The sequence below is a fragment of the Nematolebias whitei genome, chromosome 20 (assembly GCF_014905685.2).
Source record: "Nematolebias whitei isolate Nwh7 chromosome 20, NemWhi1, whole genome shotgun sequence".
Lineage (NCBI taxonomy): Eukaryota > Metazoa > Chordata > Actinopteri > Cyprinodontiformes > Rivulidae > Nematolebias > Nematolebias whitei.
The window spans coordinates 25,239,183-25,261,321 of record NC_056517.1 but is presented as its reverse complement, the minus strand read 5'-3'; the positions used below and the strand labels follow the sequence as shown (position 1 = coordinate 25,261,321).

Here is a 22,139-nt window from a genome sequence, read left to right as displayed (position 1 = left end):
TGGGTTGTGGTGCGAGCTTCTTTATGGCCAGGATGAGTTGGGCTATTTGTTTCCCCTTGCAGCCCTCTCCGGCCCTGTCATGGCCTAGTGAGACTCAGCAGGAAAAACAGCCTTTGGATTTAATGGGTTTCAAAGGCTAACCGCTACATCGCACTAAACACACTATCCAGCCTGACTGTAAATACAAGAGAAACTGACCAACAAACAAATTGGCACCTTAAGATTACTCACAGATGCCTAAGAAAGCTGATACTTTACAATTAAATTCTGACCTCCAACTCTTTGATCTGCTACAAAATCTGGTAAGTTTTTAAAGAACTGATGTTAAATTAATCTTGTATGCAGAAACAAACAGCAAATGTGTACTTCTTTTTCAGAACATGCTTATAGCATTAATATTTACTGAGATTGTTTGCTTTATATAAATTGTCTACTTTTAAAAGAAACACTGCAGGTGATTATGGTGACCTCCCCTAAGAGGACAAATAGGCATCATTAGGATATTGCCTCATCAAATAGGATTATAAAGTGCATTGTGTGTGTTTGTGCATGGAAGGCAGAATGGTCGTAAAGGGTTTAGTTTCTTTGGGTCATTGCTGAGGTTGTCAAAGTGCGTGTCACCCAGCGAGGGGCTCTCTCAAGGACAGGCTGTGGCCTCAGCACCCTCTCAAAGATACAATAGGATTTAAACGGTGGCTCCGTCTCATTCTATAGTTTGGGTTTATCATTGGATTTTTAATCTGAGAGCCCCTGAGCTCCTTATTGGTTGATTCACAGACATTTTGAAATAAAAAAAAAACATACCTGATCAGAAATTTAGTTACAAACAGATGTGGATTGTTTGTCAGCCTTTTTAATGTTGCAATTAAAGAATCAGGAGAGTGTTTCCGATGTTCTCGTTTTACCCAGAGGACCTGGTTTGTGCTCTAATGTGGAGTCCTAATTACCATAATACAATGAGCATTAGACAGATAACACCCTTTTTTCTCTCGCTGTCATTATCCAGACAAGTAGACTCATTCAACCATTCATCTATTTGCTGCAAATATAATGCCAAGCTACTTAGAGACAAACACATTATGTTCCAATTAATGTCTCTTTGTAATTCTCATGGGAACTGTGTGATCTTCTTTGTAAACTCATGCTGAGAAAATCCTGAGCGTTCATTACATCCTGTGTGGTTTTTTCTGCTTTTAATTTGGGTGTAATTCATTAGCTTGCTCTCTTAAATCCTTGTTGGAGTACAAATCTTACCACAACAGATCATGCCACCGTGAGCCAGTAGTTAACTTTTATGTTACAGCAGCTAATTTGCTTAAATGGAAGAATTAACCTTTTTAGCCTTCCCATACTCTTTCTGCTCTTTAACATATACAAAACCATTGGATGCTGAGTATAGCTGCCTGAAATAGCCACCAAAGTGATGACAAATAGACAAGAGGGAGGGGGTGGGCGTAGTGGGGGATTATGAAATTTGCTTAAGTGCGTTAATGGGCTGATTGCAGGAGCCGGCTGAATTTTGCTGGAAGTTGATTGATTAGAGCTGCGGGTTTTCTCCACGCCCGGAGAGCTCAGGGATTTGACGGAGAAAATGTGTGCCAAGTCTGTTACACCGGAATTGATCTTAATTAGATCTGAAAGACCTGCCACAGCAGAATGGTCGCGGCGATTAAAATGAAAAACAGGAGAAATTACTGATCAAATTAATCATAATGTCGGGCTACAGCTGTAGGTCTGGTGTAATTTGCCACTCCACTGAGTTACATCAGCTCAGGCAAGGAAAGGGGAGGCAGTACATACTGATCCATGGCAATGGGAAGCTTAGGCCAGCCTATGAGATCTCTTATTTCAATATGTTTGCCAAACCCCCCATGACCCTGCTGCACCATCCAGTGGAGCTCCAGATATTCTCTTTTCCCTCCGATCAAATTAGCCACTTCTATTGCCCTTTTTTCTTCTACATCATGTCTTTCTTCCTCTAGTAGCTGCATTGTCTGCAGCTCTGCTGTTCTTGTCATAGCTGTCTTGTCACCAGCAGGTTGTGTGTTCACTAATAGACTCTGACCTTGGTGAGGGGTCTGGCTGGCTAGTTTTTGGGGGTCTGGAGGTGGATGCGTCCTGTCTTCCTTGTCTGTCAGGCTTCTCCTGTCTGTCTCTCTCCTCTTCACAGTTGTCTCCTTGATCGCTGTCAAAGCCTCACACCGGGCCTGTCCACTCTCAATCCACACACTCGTAGGGGTAATTGCAGCCTAGGGGGCTGCCTCGTATCCCTGTGCTCCACAATTTACCACCAAAGTGTCCACAGACATCTCTCTTCTTCCCCACTGCACCCCGACATCACAGGACTGCAGGGCCTCAATCCGCAAGTGCTGCAATTACCTAAGTCTCTCCTCAATCCTTTTCTTTCTCCCTGCCCTCTTTTCGCACCACTCCCACCCTCCTTTGCCTCCTCTTTTTCCTGTAGCTCCCTCACTGTCCTCCAGCAATCAGCCTTCATTAGAAGCCTCTGGTGCAAACCCATCGTCACCAAGGTCAGCTGCTGCCAACCACAGCGGCCTTTCAAAGGCCTGACTGTCTTCACTCTCTGCCGTTCTTCACCTCTTTGCCATCTTCCTGTTTCTCTTCCTACTCCTCCTCCTTCCCCTCCTCGTTGGCTTAATCGTCCTCCTTGAATCTCAGACCCAGCTCTACTTGTCTCCAGCTGTGCTCCTGTCAAACACTCATGTCACCGTTTTCCGCTGTAGTGCACTTTTACTCATGTCAACGACTATTAATATCCCCTCTGTCCAATATCCTCCAAATGTCTCTTTTTATGGGTGGTGGGTGTTTCTCCCATTATAATAACATGCTCAGTAAATGAGCCCCGCATGCCTATTAATTGATTTTTCTAGATCAGCTCGGTCGTCATTCAATTTAGCGTAACGGACCACCACCGTTCAGTGCAATATTAAATCAAAATTAAAATGACATGCTCAAAAGTAGACACACTGGCTCATACTGCGGCTTGTCAATGGAAATGGCATCACTTAAGTTGAAAGGAAAGAATCCATTTTTCGTTTCATGCCTCAGAAATCAACACTGCAGTCTGTTGTCGGAAGAAAGCCTACATGACATCATTACGGTATTGTATTTTGTGTTTTTTGATGAAAATGCTTCCTGTGAGGTGATTTCAAGAGATTTGATTATTAGAAAGCCTAATCAATGAGGTACAGATGTAAAAAAAATAATAATTTAGCTTAAAATGAAGATTTAAAAGATCAGCAATTCACAAAAACGTTTGAAAAGTTGCTTTTAACATTTTAAAGTTCATGCTCAATAATCCAGGTAAAAATCCAACAAAGTTCAGTCAGGTCATCTGGATGGTTTATTTTTTATTGAGATGTTTCATCCTTCATCTAAAGGACTTCTTCAGTCCAAGGAGCCACAACAAACTCAGTCCCACAAGCAGCACACTCACAGTGGACCAACCAGTTTGCTGGTGACAAGTTGTTTTCTGGGGCTCACCTTTCCCCCTGTCAAATTCTGTGAGGCAGCCATAGCCAAAGTTGTTCAAAACATGATTGGACTGATGAAGTCCTTTGGATGAAGAATGAAACGTTTCAGCAACAACATAAAAAAAAGAAACCATCCAGATGACCTGATTGAACTTTGTTGGTGCTTTTAACATTGTTTCACTTTGTTTTAGGGAGTGATTCAAAGTTATTCCCACACCCCTGAATATTATCTAGGATAACACCTGCTTTAAACCCACATTTCTAATAAAACCCTTAAAGACATGCATGTATTTATATATTTAAATATATATGTGTCGAGGCAGCTGCTGTGGCTGTGTAAAGCATGAACAGGCCCTCAGCTCTTCAGCAGCTCAACTCGGCCTCTTATTAATGCACAGGAGATCTGGCTCTTAAGAAGGCAGAAAATTGCCTTACATAACAAGCGCTGCACAATTTAGAAATACAAATGTGCACTGTTGACTGAAGCAGAAAATAAGACTGTTGCCCATCAACACCACCACATTTTATATGAATAATTATAAAGCATGGGAGCTAGATGAGGAAAACAACCTGACCATGACAGCTCTACTACTTTTATTTACTTGAAATGAGGGATTAGGTGGGGAGGAAATCTACAGACTTAAGGGCCAACGATGAACCTTGAATTTCTAAATAAGAAACTTAAATTTGCCATATTTCCACAATCATTTGGAAAACCGTGAGGGCACTTGCACTTTTCAAATTACACCTACATCGCACCTTACATTTACTTTGTGACTTCTCTTGGTTTGTTGGGCTTTCAATAATCTCCGATTTGATATTTCCTTCACTTTTCGAGGTCTGCAATTCTTCTAAACCTGGCTCCATTACTTTGGAAATGGGCAGAGGGCTTCCAACTCAGATACCCAGCAGAAAGCCAAAGCTCCCCCGATCAGCCCACATGCACACTGGGGGCAACTTGCATTAGACGCCCACATGGGAGCCCTCAAATGGAGCACGGAGCTAGGGCTCACCTGACAGTGGATAAGAAATAGGGTTTCTTTAATTATGAGGCAGGGCTGTGACATTGAGTTCCCCCTCCTTTCTCCTCCACCAGCCTTTCAGACACCATCTAAGTGCTCCGCTCCGCTGAGGAGGCCAGTCCCCCCGCGGGGCGCGATTCCACTGCCTGTAATTTCTGATGCCCATTAGTGACCGCAAACAGAGCACCGGGCTCACACAAGGAACAGAGCCATGCTGCACTGCCACGCTGTAAAAAGACCCTTTTAATGCAATGTTGTTACATTATGCCCTCCTCATAGACCAAGTCAAAAGTCCCATTTGTGGTCCCGAGAGAATATTATCAGAAATACCCATGTTTTAGTTGTGTAAACTCAGGCTAGCTCTGCTATATATTTTGTGTTGTACTATAGGCTGCATTAACTTAAATTCTTCGAAATGGTTCTTGCTCTGTGCTTATGACAAGACTTGTATATTTCACCCGATTATTGATTTTATGCTATTTCATTAAAATGTTCAAATTGAACTTGTTTTATTATGAGAACCAAAACAAAAAAGAATGCAAAAAAAAAGTATTTTTTTCCCCAAAGTCATCTCCTCAAATAGAGAACTGTTTGAAGACAAAACTGAAGTAATCGATAAAAATATACAGCTTCACATTTCATCAATTCCTCTTTTCTCTGTATGCTGATTTAGCTTGTGCCAAATGTTGCTGTGTTTTTGGAGAAAAGTGAGGAAGACAGTGAAGCAGAGAGGCGCAGGAGGAGGAAGGGGAGGGGGTGGATTTATTGATCAAGAGTGACCATGTCTTAGCCACAGAGCCCCTCTTTTGTGATTAATCTTAAGGCTTAGAGTTGGCCAATGACACATGACAGGGCTCCTCCTCAAACTCCACCATTTCTCTTCATTACCGGCTGTATTTTTGGACACCACAGAGGGGAGTAATCATTTACCTTTATTGTGTTTATAAAGCTGCGGCATGGATGACCCTTCCTATATTGAATTGAGGACATCAAAAGATCACTGGACATTGATTAGGAGGATATTAAAGTCATTCAAATGCTATATTTATATGTCAAACAACAGCAGAGTGAAAAGAGATGCCATTTCCACCTAAATGAAAAGGAATGGGATGTAATCAGCCCAGATGAAATAAGGTCCACGTTTTATCACATATTGAATATTTGAGATAATAATCATCCAGAGGCTGTAAAAAGTCTTTTGTTTATACGCTATAATCTTATTACACTTCATATTTTCCCCATAGTTTGATCTCCAGACTCTACTGATTTTTATTTAATCAGTTTTCTCACTGCTGCTAAAAACGTATCTACTTTATAATCATAGCTTGGGCAGTACATTTACTGCAACACTGGTTGCTGCCGTGATTTGCAACCCAGCACCAACGTAGTACAAAAATAACTGCGCCAAATATGTCACCTCACGGGGTTGAAATGGTCAGCACTTTTCTGTAGATACTTAATCACCAAGTACGTTCAGATTTAATACAACTGGAAACGGCTAAATATTATAGATCATTCCTCTGTAAGAGGATAGTGTTAAAAGAGTGTAGTACAACGTATATTTTTACTCTAAGCAGCGGAAATACACTGCAGCGGTGATTGATGATAAAGAACTCGCTCTGAACTGCTGTTCCTTACAATTATCAACAAATGGGCTGGAGCAGATTTTATGTAATGATTAAAGCTGCTCTTAATTTCACATGAAGGTAATGAGTGGAGAGATTGACGGCCACTGTCCCACACTCCATCATCCCTTTATAGTTAATTTAAGCGTTTTCATGACTCTTTTTGTTCTTCATTTGCATTTCGCCTCATTAGATGTGGCCATATCTAGACTGCCCATGATGGCCATTTCCTGCACCCTAATGCATTTTACTTGATCAGCCAAACCTCCTCAGTTAACTAGCTGTCATTCTGGAGTTTCATATGACATCACTCCATTAGCACCTGACATGCCACCTCCACGTCCACACCCTCTGCCATCCCATCCCTCCGCTGCCTTTAGCAATTTCAATGTCCAACTGTCACCCAGTGCAGCTTTATTGTATTTCATCGGGTGTTATCTGCCCCAGTTGTTCTATCCGTCTTTCACTTCACAATATTTTTTTCTCAAGAATGGCTCTTTTTTTAAATTTTATTTTTCACAACGTCTGGAGCCGAGGCCCATCGGTGAGCAATAGTCAGAGCGCACAAGGCTCAGAGTGCACAACGGCGGTGTGAAGCCCCACCAACCAAGGGACCAGAGGTGTTTTGGAGGGCCTAATGGTTTTTTGATGTTCATAAGCACAGAGGATGTGAGGAGGGGGAGGCAGTCAGAAGCGGGGAGTGGAGGTCATTTTAGAAGAGGAGGAGGAGAGTCAGTAGAGGACTGTCAGCAGAGGACTAGCAGAGTTCTGACAGACAGAGAACGCGTTTTCTCATGTCACAGCTGATTACATTCACTCCGGAGTTGGAAAAACGCAGGGAGGAGGCGGAGGGGGTGGGCTGGGATGGTCAAAGGAAGCATCCATGTTGTTCCAGATAAAAGACATTCCTCTTATCCAGAAACAAGAGTGGTATTGACTCTTAATTTACCCAGTTGGGTCCACTTTGACACAATTTTGACAAGTAAAGCTTGTATTTCTCCAAACACAGCCATTTGTTTAACCCAAGATAACTGCCTTTATCTTCAATTAACAAACATTTTGTGTGTAATTTGATAAAATAACTTTTGCTTCTTGTCTTTTATAATTTATCCTTTTAAATCAGATGCAACTTTAATTCTGTTGACTTAAAAATGAGCAAAAACTAGTTTTACTCGCCCTTAAACCCTGAGCCTTTTCAAATTTAACCCCTTGGTGAGCATTTACTCCGTTTCTTCCGCTTCTCTGTTTATGCTTGCTCTTTTTTGGCCCCAAAAAAAAAAAAAGCAATTAAGTTTTGAATGGACACGTGAAAAGAGCACAACCGAGAATAATCTCCATTTGGTTTGTGTCAGACTATTTTAGTTTGCAAAGATTCCTCTATGGTTTGCCGGGACACTGTTTTTCCCTTTTATTCCTGAGATTTCATGGGTTGCTGCACCTCGTGACCCTCATCGTCAAACAGCGATGGAGAGCCTAGTGGAATTTAGACTCCCCCACATTGAGTTTTAACAATTTTCAGTCTTTTTTTTTTCTTGTTAGATATTTATTTTATGTTTGCTGATCCCTGTGTAGCCTGGTGTATTTGGCTAGTGGAAGAGTGAAAGCAGTCAGAGAGAGTCAAAGGTGGCAGAATCAAGTCACATAATATAATGGAAGCTTGGGCAGTGGTAAATGTTGCTTCTGGATTAAATTTAGCTTTCAAATTGCTAATCTTTTTTCTTACATGAACAAAATTCCTTGTTACTCATAGTTTTTGTGTTATCTTACCAGTTAAAGGCTTGTTGATAAAAAGGTCTGAATTGCCAAAAATCCTCTTGACGCCCTTTTAATGGTGAATAAAAAACACAATAGTTAACATGCAGGCTCGACAAACTGGAAGATCACTGTTTATCTCCTCCAGCACATGCAATCAGTACAAATACTAGGCCAGCGCTGTCATTTTGTGCCTCCTGCCGAGGTGTTGAGAGGAGTCACCGTGGCGGAAAATCACCTGTTTAGGTGTTGAGCACAGCTTTGCCTCTCCTTATTCCTGGCTCTCCTTCCACCTTCTATCCATATTATTCTGTGGCAGAGATTTGGCAATAAAGCCAGCTCTCTTTTTAACCTAGATTTACCAGAATAACATAGCATCTGGAAGGGCTATCATCAAATGAAACTTGATAATAATATTTCAAACAAAGCTGAAGCCTTCTCCAACAGCCTGTAACTCACAATGACACGAAGCACAGCAGTTTTTCTCAGAGATTCTGGCTGCGCTCGCCTGAGCAGATCGCATTATCTCCGTGTTGATCTGTGGCCTCTGTTTAACTCTGCTTAACTGACCATGTTGGCTTTCCTTCCACTATCACAACACCTCCAGTGTTTTTACTAACACGGCCCCTGAAGTCAGCATTTTATATTCACTGCCAGTCTCTCCTAAACGATCACAGCAGCTTTTACTTCTCCGTCACAGGAAAGCTGGTATATCATTTGCTGAGTTCAAGTTTCTGGCTGGTAATCAATATTCAGCTTTTTTCTCCAGTCACATCATATTAGTCACATCTTTGTTTAGTATTAAATTATCAATGTTGTCAACGAGGATGATGCAAATTACAATATTACACACACAAAAATTAGTATTGATGTGTTCAGATCTGCAACTGTGTGAATATTTCAAATGAAAATGGTGCAGGTCATATCTTTCATAAAATTTGATCATAAATATATTCAAGCAACAAAGAAAATAGTTTTTTTTCTATCTAATATTTTCAGGATGGTGTTGGTTTTATGTGTGGTGTATTTCTTTTAGTTGTGTACTGTATTTTCCGGACTGTAAGTCGCTCCGGAGTATTGGTCGTATCAGTCAAAAAATGCCTCATGAGGAGGAAAAAACAATAGATAAGGCGCTTCGGAGTTTAACTCACATTTATTTAGAAGTGTATTTCACAAAGTGCAAGAACAGACATTTAATCTGAAATGACAATAACACACAGAACATACCTGGGATCCTGAACAGGCTTAATTAGCATAACAAGCCAACGAGACCGACAAGCAAGTTACCGGTAAATTCACCAATCTTATTCATTCAGTTCATTTATTATAATTTATTTATTTACTTAAATTAGGACAATGCATATTAATAAACATGTCAGCAGTAAACATCAATGTAAATATGCCGGCATTAGCACAATATCTTATGTTTAAGAGAATGATCAAAGCTGATTTGTTTAAAAAAAAAATGAAATAGCTTAATGTGTATTGTATGAATTGACGCTCGAGAAGGAGTTGTTTATTTTCTTTTTGTTATTTGAAGATTATTATTGTTTGAATTAATTTTTGGTATAAAGGGGCAGAAATTATAAGATTTTTTTTTCTTCTTTCTGCTTTTTTATTGTATATTGAATTGTTTTGTTTTTAAAAAATGAATAAACTTGTTAAAATAAGGCTAATTTTCATCCGTTGTCCTAAGGCAGGTAAGAACAAGAAACATCCCACAAAACAAAGAATGGAGAATAATTCAAGCACCTATATAACACATAACACAACATGAAACTAGAATAAAGATATGACGCCATAACAAAATAGACAAAGTAATCTACATATGAGTGCACCTCTGGTTAGTTTTCAGCCAATGTTTCAAAGAGTTTTTAAAGCTGGAGTAGGTGCCACAGTTTCTGATATAAACTGGCAGCATGTTCCACGATTCCTCTGATGGACACTAGGCCTGTCACGATAACAAATTTTGCTGGGCGATTAATTGTCTCAGAAATTATTGCGATAAATGATAATATTGTTTGAAATTTAACAATAATTAATTGTCAAAATTTAGAAGAAAGGTTGATTTGTTTGGAGTGTAGTACCTTTTTTTGACCACCTGATGGCAGAATAAGACAGTTTGAACCAAAGAATCGATATCCAACATTTTTCAGTCAGATCATCTGGACAGAATGTACCTGGATTATTGAGCATGGACTTTGTTGTCAAAGAATGGATAGTTGAGCAGCGTGTCTCTTTAAGAAAAGTGGGAAGGAGGGCCCTTGACGTGACATGGGCTGACATGGTGACATGATGGACGCTCGGTGATTTGAGCTCTTCAGCATAGCATTTTTCACACAAAGCTTTTAATACAAAAATCAGTCAACAAGGTCTCAGCTTCTTTTTGCAGAGAAAAAAAAAAACTTTTTACACTAAGGCACAGGTTTCAATTTCAATTTTGGAGCTTTGGCAAGATGGAGGTCTATCCAGAGGTCGGCCTGTTAGCTTAGCTTGTAGCTTAGCTTCTCAGCTTAGCTTCTTTAAACGATCCAAAAACGCGATTTTGTATGGTTAAAATGGATTTTAAAGAGAAAGGGAGGGGTCAGTGAAGAGCACCAGAGTTGAGCCGTGTCTTCAGTAGAAAGAGAGAGACACGAAGAAACGATAAAGCCGATAAATGAAAATGAGGTTGATAATTTTCATTTATCATGCGATTAACTGATTTATTGTTTATCACGACAGGCCTAATGGACACCACCATTTGGCCAAATTTATTCCTGTGCCACTGAACATTACAAACATTACAATCTCCTCTGGTCAGTGCTCTTGTGTTTACATTATTACTTGTTTTTTTACTTATGAAATACATTAAAAGAGGAGGAGCGAGTCTACTTAAAACTTTAAAAATAAGACAAGCATCCATAAAAATCTGATAGCTATCAAAATACAAAATGTTGTACTTACTTATTCCACATCACTTTTCGGGGCATTTTTCTTTTGTTCAGTTTTTCTCAGTTGTCTCTAAGTGAATGTTTGGTGGGAGGTTAGTGATACAGGAACAACATATAGTTGTCAAAAACCTATAGGGCCCTCTCACAGCTGCAAATGGTGATGTTTACTCTTTGGTTCATGTCAGTATGAATGAACATTTAACGCGTTAGTCAAAAATTGCTTCATGAATTGGAAAAAAAAATCATATTTAAGTCAATTTGGACTATAATCAAAGAACTGGCCAATGAAAAAAAAAGTGACTTATAGTCCGGATAATACGGTAATTTGTTGCTGTTTTGAGCAGCTGGCTGTCATGGTCTCGTTAAAATAATATTAAATTCCAAGAGTTTTGTTTCTTGTTTAAATTAAGATATTTAAAAAAGTTTACATAAGAACTTTCAGCTTTTCTGTCTAAACCTTTAGATTATGCTTTTAAAAAAACTTTTCAAATGAGTGTGAGCACAAATTACATTGTTTCTTTTTGACAAGAAGTAAAAGTTAACAATTGTTTCTGCCCCTTCTAAAAAAAAGTAAACTAAAAAATATACATTAAAAAATTTAACATAATACGGTTATGATTATGTAGATTACTTTCCTATAAATATACAAACATTATCACACGTCAGATGATTAAATGATGTTCTTGTGTCCCGCTGAGATTTAAAACGAAACCCAAACTCCTCCTATTTGCTTGAAATCATCATTAGTCTAAATATTGTGAGATTAGATCACAATATAAATAAATACATTTTAAAAATGATACAAAGTAGCCACAATTATTGCAGTGTAAGTAAAATATTCTGCAAAAAAGTTTGTTTGATGAATCCCTGAGAAAAGTTAGTTTATTGTCATCTCTTAAATTGCAGATAAAATGTTGTTAGATTAATCATGATAACATGAATTACATTTTAGATGCAGCTATTAGCATATATAAAATCCAGTAATATTTTACTTTTTACTTTGAGTTCACTGAATCCTAGCATCAGTAACATTGTTTATCAGTTTCTAGTTTCAAAAGCTTTTTCACAGTTTATTTTTTAAATTTTCGTGCTTATTAAAAACATCGTAATCAAACTCCTTTTCTTTCTCAAGCTGTCAGATTTTCACGGCTCCCAAAGGCTGACCGCTGAACACATAAAAGACAATCTTGTGATTATCGAGGAAAAACTGGATGACTTTCAGACTAGAGGAGGCAATATCAATCACGGCCAATTTGAGGCCACCAACATGAAATATGATTTCATAAGACAAATGCAGTGTCATTCTTAATGTGCTTAACCTTTACTGTCAATGAAAAAGTATTGATCGCTCTGTGACATTTTTTCATCATTTGATTTCAGAAAGTGTAATAATATATGGTGGGATAAGGTAAAAAAAAATGAGGCAGCTGGATGTTCTCACTTGAACAAAAGCTGAATTCTCAGCAGAGTACTAAAAAATGTGATAAAGTTGTTGTTTTAGAGAGACTTTCTGCTGCACATAATTCTTTTTTTTATCATCTGTTTAACTTTACTTTTAAGTTAAGTCGACTACTTTGAGTTAAGTAGGCGACCGGTATAAGTATAAGTAGCAGCCAGTTTGTGAGCAGTGCTTCTATTATTTCTCTTTTTTATTGAGTAGTGGGGAGGTTTTCTTTCTCCTCTTGCTCTTTGATCTACTTACTCAGCCTAATAAGACTTTACTCTGCTGCAGTAGAACCAAATCAGCAGTGCATTTTCAGCCCCCTAATAAGTGGTTAGCTTGATTTATATGGGTAATCACAGCACTGTGGCATGGCTCTACAACCTCTCCTCGATGCAGTCTTTTCACAACCACAGGCCAAACCAGATGAGTCTGTTACAGATGGTCATTTTAACCGTCCTCTGCCTCAACAGTCTCACTCTGTTGGAGTCTCCTGACGCAGGAGGAGTTCTTCGTCGAAGTGTACAAAGGCGACTGACGATATAGTGATGCATAGCTATGCTTCCTGGCTCTATTGTACAAGCAGTGAGCGGGTGGGCCGTTGCTGTGGGTCGAAAGACTGGGTTTGGCCCGTAGGGAACCCCAGGGGCCAGAGAAAGCACTTAGAGTGGTAAAATGACCACTTATTCACAGCCTGCCTTCAGTTTTCACTGCTCCTCCCTAACCTCTAGCCTCCCACTGCGTCCAGGAGCACAAACCTTTGGGAAATGTTTGATAAACTGCGCAGCCCTTACTCTACAGACCTCGCTGCAGTTATCCTCCGCTGTCCCAAGCAACAAAACAGAAGCATAATGCGCCGTCTTCTTCAGGCTTTTGCATTGTTCTCTGTTAACCTGCGCTCGTTTTGACAAATCGTGTCTTCGCCCTCTCCAGCTGAATCCTCTGGCCAGCCAGGCAGCAGTAGCAGCAGCAGCAGCCATGGGGTCCATCGCTGGCTCTCAGGTGTTTGGCAACACCCTCTCAAACCTGCAAGGGGCCACCGGCCAGCTTGTCACCAATGCACAAGGACAGGTGAGTGGAGTACACGAGACACCAGCAGTCATACGAAAGCTGGTGCATTTGCTGTCGTTTCTATCAATCTACATTGTCTTTGTTTAACAAGATAATAAACTAAACTAACCAAACAATATACAGAAAGAAATGGTTACCTTGGTAACCAACCCCTGGTAGATCTTGCTTTGTCATCTATCATATACTACAATATTGTACAACTGAAAATAAACCATTTGTATGGTATTTCTGATCTTTTCACATAGATTTTTTTGGGGGGTGGTGAGGCTTTTAAGCTGTTTGTCTCCACTCCAGCAGCCACTCCACCATATATTAGGCATTTTGGGAATAAACAAACCCTTCCCTCTCTTATCCATATGCGCCTGTCGGAGTAAAACGCTGACCTTGTCATATTTAAGGGTGGCTGCAGAATTGTTCCATCAGTAGCCAAAGGCTTGAACGATGATGCTTGTCATTGTGAGGCTCTATCTAATGAATCATCTTATCTCAGGTGCACAGAGCACATATTAAAGGAGGATTGTGTAGACATAATGCCCTTTTGGATCTACTTTGTTTTACTTACATTAACCCGTGTTTTGTTTTGTACTTGCATTATAATTCACAGCTTTGACTTCACAAAAACAAATTGACACTGAAGTAATTGGAGACACTTTCTATTAAAACATATATAAAGTGCGTACGACAGCTCAGAGTTACAGTTACTAGTTTGACCATGCTCCACCATATGCAGAAAAGTGTTGTCCAGAAAGGAGAGGTTGATCCTAAACATTGCTAATGAGACAGTATGGTCTTTCCTGTCTCACAAGGAGCCTGGAGCGCTGGGAACTGATCACTGAGGATTTGGACTTGACGGGACGCTCTGTGCTTTTGTAGCATCTTGGTGGCTGACACTTCCTGACATAATCAGGTCATAGAGATGGTCAAAGCCCTAGGGTACAGCCTTTGCTCCCCACCTCATTATTCCACTGCATTATTCAGACAGGGGACTCTGAAATATGCATTCCCATATCAAAAACTCCTGCCTTCTCCCAAACAGAGGATATTACACAGGCTAATACATAACTCATGTAAGTCCAGGGGGTCCGACAAACACAAATTTGGCTTTGTACTTCCTTTACGGGTGCATTTTTCATTCAAGGTAGTGTTTGAATTTAATGACAGTCTTCAAATAGTCACCTTTCCTTTTGAATTTAAAACGCTTTATCTTAATTGTTCCTTACAGCTCTGTTAAGAGACCTTTTTACAAACCAGAGCTTTGAGAATCTTAAAAAGTGTCAAGTCTGATGGGCAACTGGAGTTCAGTTTTTAGACCTTAATTATATTGGCTCGAGCTTTTTTTATTCTCCAAGGAAAATCAATGAGGCTCTTTTATCCTCACTGCCTCTACAACAGTCATTAAGACTGTGGATAAAAGCTGCAATTATTAAGTCACTCTCACTCCTATAGACTGTTTTATTTTTTCTTCGTCTTTACAAATCGCACACTTTTGCCAACATCCTCTTTTTAATCCCAACTCTTCCTTCAGAATTAATATGAAATGAGTTAAATATTGGCTTAACAGCCTGTTTCCCTTAAATAATAATGTCTCTGTTTGTGCATTTATTCTTAGCATTCCTACCTGAGCTTTCTGTGCAAATAATGTGTGAATAAATGTGGAAAGCAACAGGTAAAGTTCATGTTCTCTGTAAAAAGCAAAGTGAGCTGGCCCAGAAATCAGGTTGAGTTACAAAACAAGCAGAGCCCTCTGCATCGATGGAAGCTCCCCGCTCTTAGATCAAGTGTAACCACTGTGTAAACTCATATTGAGCTTGTAATTGTGCTGTGGAGCTGCAAACATCGATTCATTTCTTTATCAATGAATCTGTTGATTCCCAACAAGTTTACTGGTTAGTTTTTCCCAATAACCCTCAAACATCTAAAACTTGTTGAATGTATATTATATATTAAAGGCTTTATTCCACCCTGAAGAAAGGCACATCACCACCCACCTTTTCCACCAGTGTTGAACTCGACTTATTTTATGAAGAGACAGGACGGAGTGATAGATATTTTGCTGAAACCTTTCAAATGATATACACAATCCCATGCGATATAGCAAGATCTCTCAAGAGCTGTTAGCGCTCAGAGCATCTGTTGAGAATCACCTCCAGCTACTACCACACCAAAGTTTTAGCTCAGTATTTGTAAAACTGACGGAGTTTTAGTGATTTTTGTGTTTGCTATATTCAATTAGCTGCAATGGTCATCTTAAATTGAGGGTGCTTTAAAAGTTAATCAGTCATAGATGTACATCTTCCAGTGATTGCTTTTTGAAGATTTCACTATAATCTGTTCAGTGGTAAATGAGATATTTTGCTAACAGACAAAGTTGACTCCTATAGTTGGAGGCAAAGTTTTAAAAACAGGTCGCACACCATCAGTTAGCTCTCAGTGTATAAGTTTGGAATGATTTTCAGCTGCACATCAAGTTGGAGTGTTGTAGTGAATTTTGTGTTTGATAAGATTATTTTTGCTGTGGTGGCCATTTTGAATTGGATCAACTCCAAAAGTTATTTAGCTTAAGATATACATTTAATTACTGTATGAAAGTTTTATTAACATCAACCAAGCATTTTACCAGATATTTTGATCATACAACTGACAGAAAAATCACACACAAGGGCAAACACTTTATTACCATCTGCTGAAGGCAAAAAGAGGATAAATACAGAAAGATAGATAGATGGATGGATGGACAGATAAGATGGAAAGATAGATCGATTGGATGGATGGATGGATGGATGGATGGATGGATGGATGGATGGATGGATGGATGGATGGATGGATGGATGGATGGATGGATGGGTGGATGGATGGACAGACAGAGTGGGTGGGTGGATGGATGGATGGATGGAAGAACAAACTAATACTTGTTGTTTGTGGTTTATGCCTATATAAAGAATAAGAGGAGATCAATAAGGATTTTTAGTAGCTCCATTGCAAGGCAGCTGTTTTAATCTTTAATTTTCTGTGAATTTTAGAGCAACTTAAAACTTACAACAGGGGTCTGTACTTGCGTGTTGACACAAGTCCAGACTTCCCAAACATTTTTCCCCCTCTCGGATCTTAATTCACCGCATGGACAGTGGAGGAGTGAAAATGGGCAGAGATATTGCCTGGCGACCATAGCTAAAGACACAGATTGCCCTGGCTGGAGAGATGAGATGACATTTCTGTGGAAACAAGAGCAGCATAATTTTAATGAGTTCTGGTGGATGGAGAGAGACATGTCTCACATGCCATGCTGTGAACTGCAGCAGAGGCAAACACAGGAAGTGAAATAACAAATCCCCCCCCCCCCCCAAAAAAAAGAAGAAAAATAAGTAAGGAGATTGACTTTGCTGTGAGTGAAAGAGGGTCCACTCCTAAAAGCTTCCCGCACTGAGGGAACACTTCATGTAATAATGTCCTGAGAGTGCACGCTGTAGCTGCACTCACGCAGTGACATGTAGGAGGAGATGTATGAAGGCAGCAGACCAAGAAGTGATTTAAAGATAAAAATGTACCAGTGGGAGAGTCTGCATGAAGTTAATGATGACCAGTTAACCAGTGAATACAGGGTGCAATGGTGGGTAGTGGTTACAGTAGTTACAGCCAGTTGTGAATCTTAGTGCACCATGATAGACAGCGTCCAACATCTGCAGGGTGCTTGTAGGAGCGTTCATGTAAATAATATCACCATAGTCAATAGAGGGAAGGAAAGTTGCAGTTACAAGGCATTTCCTAGCATTCAGAGTTAAACAGGATCTATTTCTGACAAACAAACTCAGTTTAACAACAAAGTACATGCCCAGTTTAACGTTCACTTTCTTTACCAAGTTTTCCACGTGGAGCTTAAAAGAGAGATGTGAATCAACCAAGATACCCATATATTTGTAGCAATCGACAAACTCAATAGGGAAACCATTCAAGGATAAAACCAGAGGAAGCCTTCCTGTTTGAAAACATCATCCCTTTGGTTTTGTCGGTGTTAGCACCAGTTTGAGACGGAACAAATCTGACTGGATGATGTCAAAAGCTGATTGCAAAAGCTGGAAAACATTACACATAGACTGAAATAGTTCAAGCCTTTTTGTCTTGTATTTTTTTATGATTGTCTTACAAATTATGGAAAACTTAAACTCAGTGTCTCAGAATATTAGAATATTGTGATAAAGTTCCATATTGGAAACTGATACACATGCACAGCTGAATCCTAGACATGGATTACAAATGTCATTCCTTAAGTCAAATCACTCCTGAACCAGAGGCAACATGAGCAGCGTCGTACCTGGCTCAGGAGAAGAATTTCTGCTCAATGGTCCAATGTCCTTTCAGATGAAAGTAAAATGACTGTAGCATGATATTTGACAATCAAGATCCCAGAGTCTGGAGAAAGAATGAAGAGGCCCAGAATCCACATTGCTTGAAGTCCCAAGTTTCCACAGTCAGTGATGATTTGGAGTGCCATGTCATCTGCTGGTGTTGGTCCACTATGTTTTCTGAAGTCCTCAGGCCAAGTAAGATACTTCCAATAATGTCTCTGGTTCAGGAGTGGTTTGACTTGAGAAATGCAATGCACCTGTACAGTTAAAACCAACATTTGAGCATTACAATTTTATAAAATGAAAGAAACACCAACCTGTTCAAGCTGAAGAACGTCAGAATGATTGAGTGACTTTATAATGATCAGGAAAGAACAAGGAGGTATTCTAAAATGTTCACGAGTGTGTAATGAACACTGTCACTTAAAAATGTCATTTTTTACAATAAAATGAATCCCTTTGTATGGGTGGCACAGTGGCTCAGTTGGTAGAGCTGCTGCCTGTTTGTGAAAATATCACCGGATCATATCCCGAACGGGGACCTTTCTGGGTGGAGTTTGCATGTTCTCTACATGCATACATGGGTTTTCTCCCACAGACCAAAAACGTGCATGTTAGGCTGATTGGTAACTCTTAATTGTCCCTGAGAGTGAGTGAGTGAATGTTTGTTTATCTCGTTTGTCTTTGTGTCCCTGTAATGGACTGGAGACTTGGCTGGGGTGTCCCCCGCCTCTCGAACGATGGTAGTTGGACATGGGCACCAGTTACCCCTGCGACTCAAAAAGAAAGAAGTGGGAAAAAGATAATGAATGGATGGATGAGTCGGTTTTTAGAACACATACCTATAGATATATAGATATAATCATGAATTCATAGAATGTATTTGGTTTTACAGCAAAGTCTTTCATTCTTATTAGATGTGAATAGTCTGAAGCTTCACTAACCTAAGTGAATCCATGTGACATAACCAAGAAACATCTGCCCAGATATTCAGATGTAGAAACACGGATAGAAACACGGTGGAATGAGCACTGAGCTGTCAGTAGCCTGCTCCTTTATTATGCTTATGGAACAACCACTTAGTCCAATGATGATGAATAATTGAGCGGAACAAGTTCCCTGCCACAATGGCATGCAAAGTGGGATCAGTGGGACTCTGGAGACACAGGCGTCAGGCGGGGCAATAAAATATGCTAAGTGGCAGGAGAGCATTACGGGGAATTTGTAAAGCTGGCGCAGAGAGAGAGATAAATTATCTCTCGCCTAATGCGAAGCAACATAAGCAAATGAGCCGTGGCAGGGATGGATTACAGATTGTCGACCCACCTTTCTCTCACAGATCCTTGCCTATTATGTCAAAGAGATGAGGAAAGAGGAGGGAGAGATGGACCCTGCGCTGAAAACCATTACCAGTCGTGGAGCGGGAGCGAGGAAAGTCTGTTTGTAGTTCTGCATTGCTTTGGGCTGTGGTGAAGAGCCACGGACTGAAATACAAACATAAAGAGAACGAGTCCAAGACAGTGCAATTTTAGCAGAAGTAGCTCTTCGCCTGGTTGCCAAATAACAGAATTTAGAATGATGGCGTTCCATCCATGTTGAGCTGCTCTCTGATGTAATGAGGCTTGGTGGAGGAGTGATGCCAGCAAGGGGGCCAGGGTGACGGCTGCTTAGAAGCTGCCCAGAACCAGTCCCTAGATGACATTAACCTTCATCATAGTGAAGAGGCGCTAAGTCCCCCCCTAAAGCGCTACTCTTCGCCACACTCTGGCAACTCTGAGAGCTAAAACGTTGCAGTGACACTCCACCAGCCCCTTTGATCTGCCCTTCCTGATTACAGCCACCGAGGAGAGGAGAGCAAGGAATGAAGGGGTAGGGGGGTGCATAAAGGGTGAAGTACCCCAGGGACCCTGAGAGTTGAATCCTGTCTCGCTCTCTGATGCTGCTCTTTTTCTCCTATTGTTTCTTTTCTTGCTCATTCTTTGCACTTTTTTCCTCCTGCTTCTGTGTTTGTTAGTGAGTGAAAACGGGGTCTGTGTTTCTCCACAGACACACTTCTTCACACCAGAGACAGACAAAGACTCTTGAGCACAAACACAGACACACTTTCATGGCGATCTTGGCCTGGTGATGGATAATGCAGTCAGTGGTGTGCACCATCACACACGCAGGTATTCAGCGCTGACCTTTCCACCGTGCTCCCTGAGCAGTCTGCTTTGGCTTCACTCGCCTCGTGGCTGTAAAACCACATCAGTGACAGATGATCAGTGGCCACTACTTCATCTTTTTCTCTCTAAAATCACAAGCATCAGCTCAAACACAGATTAGCCTGATGACATGTAGGACATAGCTGCCTCATTTTTGATCACAACCAACCCCTTTAAAAATAAAAAGGAAGAAAACACTTCCAGCGGCAGATTTCATTTCCACAGATACCTCCAGTAGTGTTTAGCCTCTCTGCTTCTTCTCCTTTTTAAAACCACCCAACTGATTTTGTCTCCGCTCTGCCTCCTTTGTAGATAATTGGAACAATTCCACTGATGCCCAACTCTGCAGGGCCCTCCAGCCACTCAGGGGGTGGCAACCCAGCGCTGCAGGTACAGCCAATTACACCTCAGCTTCTGACCAACGCTCAAGGCCAGATCATCGCCACGGTGATCGGTAATCAGATCCTGCCTGTCATCAACACCCAGGGAATCACGCTGTCACCAATCAAGCCCGGACAGCAGGTAACGTATACACTCACATACGAACACACGAATAAAGGCAGATCTCCTGCAGAGCAGCTTATTACATTTTTTAATCTGTGGCTCAAAAACTGATCTTAAGTTTTTAAAACTGTGAATGAGCAACACCTAGTGGAGTCAGACTGTTTATTTGCCTGTTAAACACCTCACATATCCCACTTCAACTCCTCGTCTCATTTGCATCATTCGTCTTACAATTTGTAGGTTTTGGCATGCACAATGTGCACATTTTTCCCCATTTGTGCATATTTGAAACATATTTGTCAGCCAGGCTTTCAAAGTCTAAGAGAGACTCCGAAACTCCTGCAGTCACCCTCCTTTTGTGCTCCCTCACAAACACACACACACAAAACACTTAAAACTCAAAGCCTCTGTTTTCCATTTCTTTCCGTTTCTCTCCCTCTTCATCCTCTCCTCTTTCAGTCGTACTCTCCACTCTTGTGGTTTGTCCTTTGTGCTCCAAACAAGTATTTTGATTTGATGTAAAGGACGACACTTTGAGGTTTTTTTTCTGTTTTTGTACACCTGGGTTGTGTTCATACATTAAGTGGCACAAACACCTCCTCCTCCCAGTATGTTGATCTATATGATGCAAAAGTGTAGCGCACACTGACACATGCACATTGAAAATGGTATTGACTTGATAATGAAGATGTCAGAGCTGAATTACATGGTAAAAGTTCACAGCAAGGCCTCTGCAGTGCAGCATGGATGAACTCTTGTCTCCAGATGGACACCTAATTGTGGCAGCCGAAGCAGCAGATCATACTCTTGAATGAATTAATGCATTTGTAATAATGTTTATGCTTGTGTCTACACTTCAAAGCCCGGGTGTGCACATTGTTCCACGGGCATAATTTACGGTTGTCAGAGCCTGCAGTCTGGAATATTTCCAGTGAAGCTAGATAATTCTCCGAGCCTGTCAACAGTCCTGACAGTGTGTGCATCGCTGTTGACACCCCCCCCCCCCCCCCCAACACCACCATCCAAACAAACACATGCCACAGAAAAAATAATTAATAGCAAAAGAAGGAGAGAAGAAACCAGCCCAGTTTATGGCACAGACAGCTTTTTGCTTTAAAAGCGAAGACGTCTTGATCTTGTAAATGCATTCCAAATGTGCATAAAACATGAAAATACATTGTTGTTTTTTTTTTGCCGTCGGTGCACATAGCTGGCAGATCATGAATTATGTTTGATATGAGGACTGCTGTGTCCAAATGTTCATTTCTTTACATTCAAATTGTCATTACTGACAAAAAAACAACAACTTAAGAATGAAAACTACCGTATTTTCAGGTGTATAAGTTGCCCCCGAGTATAAGTCGCACCAGTCAAAAAAGACATCATGAAGAGGAAAAAACGAAAGTTACGTATGCAACTACGTTTCTATGAATCCCGGATGACCGCCAGAGGGCGGTGCTGAAAGCACTGAATGTTCCCTTTGCGCATGTGCTGTTCGAGTAATAATACCAACGGAGTCACAGGTGTGACACGGATGACCAATCAGAGGCTATATAGCCCGATGTCATCCGCAGCTCTGCTCCTACAGAATCTTCTCGCAGAACGCAAGGATTCTGAGTGACAGAGAAGCTCTGGTGGTCATCCGGGATTCATAGAACCGTAGTTACATACGTAACTTTCGTTCTATTTCATCCCTCCTGACTGCCAGAGGGCAGTGCTGAAAGCACTGAATGACTAATACCAACAATGT

General features: G+C 40.6%; 1 protein-coding gene across 1 annotated transcript in view; it reads left to right on the top strand.

Moving 5' to 3' along the window:
- The window catches only part of pou6f2 (POU class 6 homeobox 2), a 95,425-nt gene that overhangs the window by 54,956 nt on the left and 18,330 nt on the right, over window positions 1–22,139 (top strand). The window contains exons 6-7 of the mRNA XM_037694416.1: window positions 13,201–13,338; window positions 20,198–20,407. Of these exons, the coding sequence (XP_037550344.1) occupies window positions 13,201–13,338; window positions 20,198–20,407 (348 nt within the window). The remainder of the gene's footprint in view (window positions 1–13,200; window positions 13,339–20,197; window positions 20,408–22,139) is intronic.